This window comes from Mercurialis annua, linkage group LG2, assembly GCF_937616625.2.
Source record: "Mercurialis annua linkage group LG2, ddMerAnnu1.2, whole genome shotgun sequence".
In the NCBI taxonomy this organism is placed as follows: Eukaryota; Viridiplantae; Streptophyta; class Magnoliopsida; order Malpighiales; family Euphorbiaceae; genus Mercurialis; species Mercurialis annua.
This window is the reverse complement of record NC_065571.1, coordinates 18028878-18038674: the sequence shown is the minus strand read 5'-3', so window position 1 is coordinate 18038674 and position 9797 is coordinate 18028878. Positions and strand designations below refer to the sequence as shown.

General features: G+C 30.0%; 1 protein-coding gene across 1 annotated transcript; it reads right to left on the bottom strand.

Annotated features, from left to right (window-relative positions):
* Positions 1-6109: 6109 nt before the first annotated feature.
* LOC126668310 (adenylate isopentenyltransferase 5, chloroplastic-like) lies at positions 6110-8553 on the bottom strand. Its single transcript, XM_050361514.1, has 2 exons — positions 8543-8553; positions 6110-6956 (listed from the first exon to the last, which is right to left on the bottom strand). The coding sequence occupies exons 1-2, from the start codon at positions 8551-8553 to the stop codon at positions 6110-6112; spliced, it is 858 nt and encodes a 285-aa protein (XP_050217471.1).
* Positions 8554-9797: the final 1244 nt, after the last annotated feature.

The following is a 9797-nucleotide window of genomic DNA, read 5'->3' as shown; positions in this document are numbered from 1 at the left end:
GATGACGTCTGTCATCCCCAAAAAGTTGCCACAGCTCACCTTTTCGTCTGAGCATAGTGCATATGATGCATGTCCTATTGATGCATGTATCGATGTATGTAGTGATGCATTTCTATCAATGTCGTGGGAGTTATCGATGACTATCACGGGTCTAGGCACAATTATGCTTTCAAAATCGTTTTAATAAATAACTTTAATAAGCTATAGACTTTGAGTTTTGTAAGTTCTCTGACCTTTAAACTCTGTAACCGACAAGTTCTTTGACTTCGATAGCTTCATGCTCTTTCCTCAATTGTTTTCTAGCGTTTCGATCGATCAGTCTCGATAGCATCTTCACGTTATTCGATGCTAAACACATAACTTTTACTATCGATTCATGTTAATATTAACTATCTATCATGCACGCAAATCACGTATATTTTATAGGCTTATATCCTAAACAGGAAGGCTAGAACGATAAAATCTCAAAAAGTACGTGCAAAGGATAAAATTCGGCTCCTATAAGTTTGAACTTCATCCCTATATCGATATATTTCTATCTCTTTGATGATTGAATCCTTGAGCGGTTCGTCGTCACGACTTCATCTTTCGGGTATCAGGGATCCTTCCTGAATTTCCAAGAAAACACTTTAGTACATAGGAGATACTTCCTCCACGTCCAATATAGCATGTCACTGAAACTCACTTGACTTAAACATGCTAAAACACGAACAATCTTAACGTGTGCTTCCATCTCCTCTAGTCTCATCTTAATATGCATATCGCGTATGCATATCCTATCAAAAACAAAATATGCGTATGTATATCGTATGCGCATGTCACAAAGAAATAAAAAAGAGTTTCACAAATCAATTAATCATACTTATCACAAAACAACCAATGCAAACGACTTGGATCATACATGACTCGGTTCTACAGATACAGTAGTTACTAGCTTACTCTAATGACATTATACCTAGGAACAAACAAACATCAATCACAGACTAGCAGTGGTATCCTGGACCAACTGCCCTAAAATCATATATTAGCAGAGGTAACTGGACCAACTGTTCTGATATCAACTTTGTCACGACCAAAATTATTGAGCCGAGACCGGCGCTAGGAAATGGGAGTGATAGCTCCGAAACTCGTAGCAAGCCTAGAACCACTCTAACATTTTTTTTGCAAAAACATATACATAAGATCATGCAAACATATAACAAGTAAGACATATTTGCAACATCAAATACATATGATAATAGCGGGCATTCAACTTTCGTAATATCATACGTTCTAGCCCATCTATCGATCCATACAAAACTAATGTTAACATAACATCGTCACGACGATCATATAATATAGTGTAGCCTAACCACAGATATACACATAATAGCAGGTATGAACATATACTGGACATATAAGACCCGCTATACTAGGCTACAATTGGTCACCATATACTACTGCAGCTCTAAGGGAAGCCATACTTTGTACAAGCCAAAGGACTCCTGCCAAAAGAAGAGGATGTTTGTCTGATCCGACTCTAATAACCTGAAAGTGGTAAACATCAACGGGGTCAGGCTATACTGAGTGAGTGTACATATTATTAATAGTATTACTCAAAAGTAACATCGCATTTAAAAACAAAACATATATATAATTCAAGTATTTGATTCGATCGAAACCTTTATTCCAAAACCAACCTGGACAAGGGTAGAATTTCTAACAGTAACGAGTGAATATTATTTCTCAAATCCTTTTGGTAAGGTTCCAGAATAGTTTGACCGAGTTTAACCTATACCAAGTGGTACAGTCCGGAATAGTTCAACTGAGTTTAACCTAGTACCACTACTCAATCCAAACGATCAATCAATATGAGTCACTGGATAGTTCAACCAAGGTGACCCATTAGATACAGGTCGCGGGATAGTTCCACAAAGCTTACCTTATATCTAAACAAACGAGGAGAGTACTCTACAAAGCTATCGAGACTAAGTCTATGACTTACCCGGACACTGGTTATCACAAAGCCTATTGACGCCCAATAGTTAGCTCGTTCCCCCGAATCATATACTAGTTTTCACAATTCTAATAATCGATAATACGATGCGCAAATTCATTTATAGCGATAAAATAATACGAGATGCGATGTAATTTAATATTCATACTTATAATAGCAAAACTAGTTATTGCATTCTAATACACAAAAGTAAAGTGTAACTCACAGAATATGCTATCCAAATTAACTATAATGTCGATATAGTAATAACACCCTTGCTAATCCAAATTTGTCGATCTTGTAGCTCGTCAAAATATCTATCACATATTCAAATCCAATACACGTTTAGTATATCAATGTGAACCTCGCATATCTAAAACAAAACCCTAAGTTACGAACTTAGGTTATCTCAATTCGATCCCAATACAATTGGTGAATTGGATAGTCCTTAATCATAATTCTATACTTGGTTAATACCATTCTTAGTATTCAAATAATCGATTAAGCTTTGCTTAATATATCCATTCCGAAAACCCTAACTCAAAACATTAAGTTCAACTATCACTTTTCACATTTTTGGAGTCTACGGAATGCTACCGGGTTGGGGCACGCTGTGTCGGACCTCGGCACGATGTATGGGGTTCCTCGATGTGCCCAGCTCTCTCATGACGTGAGGTATGGTCTCACGTCGTGAGAGATTGGCTCGCGTCGCAAGACCATGTCCCACGTCGTGAGACAACTCAGCCAACCCCCAACAACATTTTTAACCAGTTTTATCCTCCGAAAATCATCTGAAATCAATGTGACATGCTTCTACACTAATATCACACAAAACCCAACTCGAAAACCATCAAAAACGACTATAGCAACGCGATTCCGACGTGTTCGATTCGACCGCAACACAACTCAAGTAAAACAGCCAACGAACCATCAAAACCCTAAACCAAAAGCTCACTCTTACCTTGTTTTGATGCTTGGGAAAGTTAGAGGATTGAATTCCGAGAATATTGATATAAAGAACGCGCGATTCCGACGAGAAATGATCAAACCATAGCCGTCGCCACATTTCTTCTTCTTTCTTCAAGTTTTGCTATCTGCACATATGAATTTCTCATATTCATATGTTCAAGCCTTTATTTCATGTCAAAGTGCTATCTTGATCCTTCACTTCCTCAATCTCAACAATTTCCCTTTTAACTTTCTATTTTAATCAAATGGTCAATTACTCACTTTAACTCAAATACGTATGTCTTATTTATATTCAAATAAATAATACTAATCCATAATCAATATTTCCGTCGATAATCTTTTAATTGTAATTCTCGAGAATTAATATATTATTTACCAATTTGGGACCTAACTCCATTGTAATAACTTTTCTTACCGTTTTCTTTAGTCCCAATTCTTACCTTTTAGTTAAGTTCTAAAATCAAACTTTTCATATTAGAATTTTTAAAATCGTCATACTCGGATCTTGTCTTAATATATTGCTTCGATAATCTTTATCTTAACAGATTCTTTTTAATTTATTCTCAGTTAAAATAATCAAATTTCAATCTGAGACATAAACTTCACTTTTCTTAGTTACTTGCTCATTTTTTTTACTATCATTCTTTATACTTTATCCAATGCAGATATCCAAATTTTTTATTCAAATCTTTAAACGTGGACGTCCTACTCAATATTATCATTTTCTTTAATATCCAAAAATCTTATATTTTTACAACTTCGGTCCCTCTTTGCAGGACACGTTGCACTAGACGGCACTTGAACTTACGGGGTATAACAGTGCATTTAATTTTTCTACTTCATTAATTTATATTTATATATTAAAGTATAAATTATATTCTAATTAATATTGATTTACTATAATTATCAAATACATATAGCTATTGGTAATTTTAATGTGAAATATTAGAATCATCAAATATGTATAGCTATAAATTTAAAGAAAATGTACTAAATAAACTCTATAATTTTTTTTAGTAAAATATTATTTATATCTTAAATATCAATCATTTAGTTTAAAATTCAAATTAATCGCTTTATCAATAAATCAAAAGATAAGATAAAAATTATTAAATTTTATTTTAGTAATTTAATGATCAAATCCGTTATACCTTTTGAAAGAAAGTTAGTTGAAAATAATAAGAAAAGAATCGATGGAAATAAATTTAATATTAACAACTAATTACTTCCATATTAAGTTAGCAAATAAATAAATTTAGAGAACATAAAGAAATTTATCGTTTTTCCGATAGTAAAAGTTCATGCTTTAAAAATAAACGTCAAAAAATATATTATTCACATGTACATAAATTCCAAGAAAAAAATAATAGAAATTAAAAAATAACCATTATCATTGGTACTCTGCTTGATGGATAAACTACAAACTTAAATTCATTTAAATAAAAACTCATCTTCTTCCTTTGTATTCATTTTATTTAACTTTAAGATATGGATTGGGATTCCCTCAAGTTCAAATGAATTTGAGGGAGTCATGTTCACGATGTACACCGTTCATTGTAAAATGAACGGTGTACATTAATTTAATTAAAATTGTACCTTTTTTATCTACACCGTTCATTTATAATGCACGGTGTAGATCGTGAACATGAACCCTCAAGTTCAAAATGAACTGAGAGAATCCCAATCCTTAAGATATTACTCTTCCATTATAAAATTTAAATCCACTTAAAAAGAGTGAAGAGCAGTTAAATTTAGATCCATTTTTTAAGCCTTGAATTTTAACGTTAACTTTTTTTTTAATTTTAATTCTCACATTAATTCTCCCATTATGGACATATTTTACTATGGAAAATGGCTATCAATTGCTTTAGATGGTAATCAGATTATTAATTTGATTGATTTTTCTATTTATTACTTTGTATTTTTATCTTTTTAATTAATATAAATTTTCCCTCAAAAAAAATTAATATAAATATTACAGAATTTATACATCTCTAATTAATGATAACTATTACTATTTTGGTTATATAATTTTAATATTGACCTCCTTTAAAGCTACAAATGCTAATATCAAAAAATAAGTCATAGACAATTAAAAAGGAAATAATGAAAATCAATAGCATTATATCTAATAAAATATAAGTAGAAGTCTAATATTTAATTATCAATTCTTGTCGTATTTTGTTATTTTATAACAATAGATATCAGAGAAGGAAAAAAAATGAGAATCAATACCATTAATTAAATCTTCAATGTCAAATTATAACCAAAAAATAAATAATAACTATAGATAATTAGAAAAGGAAGGAATGGAAATCAATACCATTAAATCAATAGACGTAAGAAACGTAAATAGAAAGCCTAATATTTAATTATCAATCCTTACCATATTTTGTTAACAACCGTCTCTGAAAAGTGAAAAGTATCCGTGATTTATTTATTTTTTCTTTCAAGTATGTATTATTTTTTAATATATATCAGAGGATATATTAGTGCCGTCTGTGAGATATATCAACTAGGATACATCTTTTTTAATATCTATGATAGAGATACGTATCAAGATGTTTATTGTAGATATATTTATTGTAGTTAACTCAACTCGGTAATATTTGTAGAAATTACTTTGAATAGTTTTGTTGATTTTTATTATATTTGTAAATATATAAAATGATAAAATATTATATATAACTAATTAATATAAAATTTTAAAAAATTAGACAACTATCAATTTTATTTTTTAAAATATGTATTTACGATGTATTGAAAATAATTTCAAATGATATTTCAAAAATGTGTCTCGGATTTATTGATGATATTTCAAAAATGTGTCTCGGATTTGTTGATGATGCTGCTCTAACACGTTGACGCTCTGTGATATGCAAATCATATATGCTTATTGTTTTGATTCCTTTTTTGTTGTAATGATGTCATGTTTCACTTATTCAATGGAAAAGTGTTGTAAATTTTGTGTGTTTTTTTATGGTGTTGTACAAATCTTGGGCCGAAGGATATTATTCTAAAACATAAGTATTTTTTGGATAGTTTTGTTCTTTTTCAAATAAAAACTAATTAATTATTCTAATATGATTCAAAATCATACATTCAAAAATGAAAAAGCGCAGACATAATGTAATTTTTTAATTTCCTAAATAGCTTTCTAGTAGACTAATTCTTCAAGAAATCAACGACAATTTTCAAACTAGGGTTTAAAACCATCTTCTTCCATGCATCGTCAGCTTCGATCCCTTTTTTCTCAAAAACACAAGTTGCATCCAGTCTATGTAATTTCCATCCGAATTCATTTTTAAACTTCTCAATCTTTCCAATCTGACAATTCACCAACTTACTAGTATTTTTTTTAGTTTCTTGAATTGCATTCTCAAGCAACATTTTCTTGGTCATTCTATCAGCATTATTTTTCTCAGCAAGAAAATATTTTTCCATTTCAGGAACACCAATTGCTCTCCAAATTCCTTTTCCATAGTCGATTCCCGGTACAAATTTCTCTCGAATTTCATCGACAAGTCCCGATTCCACCATCACATCAATCCTTTTATATACATAGCGATATAAAACAGACAACTTAACGTCCATCCATAAAAAACATATGTCGAATTTATCCTTAAATGATTGATCCTCCACAAGGACTTTTATGTAATTATTCGATCCACCGACGACAATTGGGGTGTCACCATTGTTGATGATATGGTTCATTGCCTTGTGCACTTGGGTGCAAAAATCTTGGACCGTAAAGTCGGCTTCAGGATCTTGAAGAAATCCTAATAAATGGTGAGGAATGCCTCCACGTTCAGCTTCAGTAGCTTTGTTGGTTACAATGTCGAGGCCTTGGTAAACCTGAATTTTGTCGGAATTGATGATTTCGGACTTGAAATTGGTCGCTAAATCAATTGAAAGCTTTGTTTTTCCGGTTCCTGTTGCTCCCATTATGAACACAACCTTCTTTTTCTTGCTGTAGTGTTGTGTTCTATTGCTCAAGTTTTGAGTGCTTGGACTGTATAAAAATAAATTAAATTAAAATGTGATATAAATAAAAAAAATATGAATATGCTTGTGCTGAGAAAGTTGATTTTATTCTGATTAAAAGACTAATTTTTTTCTTTATTAAATTAATTTATTTTTTAGGTTAATACATGCAAAATTAGAAATGTGCATTTGATTGAGACTAAACCGAACCAAAATTCTTTAAAAATTAAAATTTCAAATATAACTGGACTATAATTTTATTATTCAGTTCGATTTAGACTAAAACTTTATGATTGTTTTTTTAAAATCAAACTACACCTGAAAGACTTATAGGTATAGAAAAGACAATTTCAAGTAATTGAGAAAGACCACATAAGCTATATTAATTTTTCCTAGCCACTTGAGCCCTTAATGTTTTTTAATAGTGCAAGTAACCCCGTGCTTGAAAAATTGTAAAAATAACTAATATTATGAGAGAATACGTATAAAAAAACTAGAAGGGTTTAAGTGTTTTATCCAAAAAATTCATGGACTTTATACAGTGTTTAAAAACGTTGACTGTGCAAATAACAAAAAAACTAAGTAATTATATATGTTTTTCTTAATAACTGGAAAAGTGTTTTTGTATCTTCCAACCACACAAAACCAATTTAATCTGTTATTATATTTTTTGAAATTGAAAAAGAAAAAGATAATTATATTAGCACAAACATAAAAAGTGAATAGCAGAATAGAAGGAGGTACTTTTCTTAAAAAAAGAAAAAACAAGCATCGGATTTTAATGAAAAAATATGAACCTCGAAATACATTATCACCGCTATAAAATAATTAGAGCTGTTATATTTACACGAAATTACATCTATTATAAAATAAAGATTTTATTAACTAATTAATTATTTAATTAATCACTAAATAAATACTATAATTAAAATCCTAATTAGGATAGATAGCTAAATTATCTCCTATTTAATTTTTTAAGTGGAACATTACTAATTTAATATGGAAAAAATAGCTAAATTGTCTACAAATTAATAGGAATAGCTACCTTTTAATATAGATTGAGGTTGAACTATAAAATCAAAATATTGCATTTGATCAATGAATTATTATTTAAATTTCTATCCTATTACTGTTATAAATATAATTAATATAATTAAATTAATTATTTAATTATGGTTGTTATAAAATCAAAAGAATAAGAAATTCAGTATGATAAAATATAAGTTATTATTTATAAGGTCTGCTATTTAATATCTTCTACTTTGTAATATGACAATAATTATAAACTTGATTATTAGTTAAAATACTAAATTATTAAAATTATTAATTATTGATTATTGATTATAAATAAATAAATATGATATTATTATAATAAATTTATTAAAATATGCATCGGAGAGTCACGTTACGAGCCACGTGCATAGCACGTAATGCAAAATTAGTCTTTATAAATATAAAAATAATAAACTTAAAAAAATCTGTTTCTTCGTGATTGAAGATCGGTCAAGTTTTTTACATAACCCTACGGAAAACCATTTATTATTGTACCACAAATTCAGCAGCTATGTGGAAATTAAAATATATTGGTAATAACAGAAATGAAAATATACTTACACAGTCAGCATTTTTGAGATGATTGATTTCGAACTTATGTAATCCAAGAGTTTTTTTTTTTCAAGGAAGCAGAGATGAAAAGAAAAATTTTGCTTTAAACAGTTATTTATAGTGTCACTGTACTTGCGTTATTGAAAATGTTTATATTATTATTGTTATTATTAAGACTAAACAAGAAAAATTGGAAATATTCGATGCGCTAGAAATTTGATAAAAAATGTAGCACACAGAGGAATATGGTAATATAAATATTTCATAAGTTTTCCATAACCAAAAACAAAAGGGTAATCTACACAAATCACTCAAAAGAGGTCCTTTCTATTATTTCTACCTCAAGAATTTTATTTTGACAATAATCTCTCAAAAAAAAGAAAAACTTTTCATAAATCTCTCATAATCTAAAATTGGTTATTATTTTAATAAAATTGGACAACTATACCCCCCCTTCTTCCTACCGTACAAGAGAAGAAGAATATACAGGGTCCAATCTGGCGAGGCTACATCACGGTTTAAGGGTTTCGATCACCGGGAAAGTTGATTTCTCGGCAATCTCTTGCGAGAAAGATTAATCCTTTCTTGTTATTCTTAAAAGATCCATAGTGATCGGCGGCGACAAATTCTAATTCTATTGAGATTATATCCGGCGAATATTATGATCATCCTTCGCCGTCGCTGCCTCTAGTACCGCCGGTGAGCATGATGCTTTTAGGACGTGATGGCTACAGTGTTGCTATTAATGTCGATTACGGAAAATGGGTGAAGGAGTTGCAATTGGAGAAAGAACGGTACTTGATGAATATGGGTCTGGGTTTTGGTTCCGGTACGGGTTTCAATTTTGATTTGGATTATGGTTAAGAAGAAAGATTGAATGGAGCATAGTATGTGAAGAATACAACAGCAATATTAGTGAACAGAGAATTAATATTCAGTTCAAGTGATTTTAGTTCAATAAATTTGTTGGTTTAATTCAGAAAATGTTTAACAAAGTTTATCTTTTTTTATAACTTTTTTATTTAGAAACATATACTGTCATGGCCATTGAATTTCAATTGTGAGAGCCGCTGTTCACAATTGAAATTGATAGTTTGTTAACTATAATTACATCAAAATCTGTAGTTTGATGCAGATACAAGCACTGTAACTAAAATGCTTAAAATTTTGTAACTGTGTGTATGCTCAAATGTTTCTGCAACTTATGTATCTTACTATGTTTCTCATTTATTTGATGTTTTTGGAAAAGTAATCTAGGCTTGTT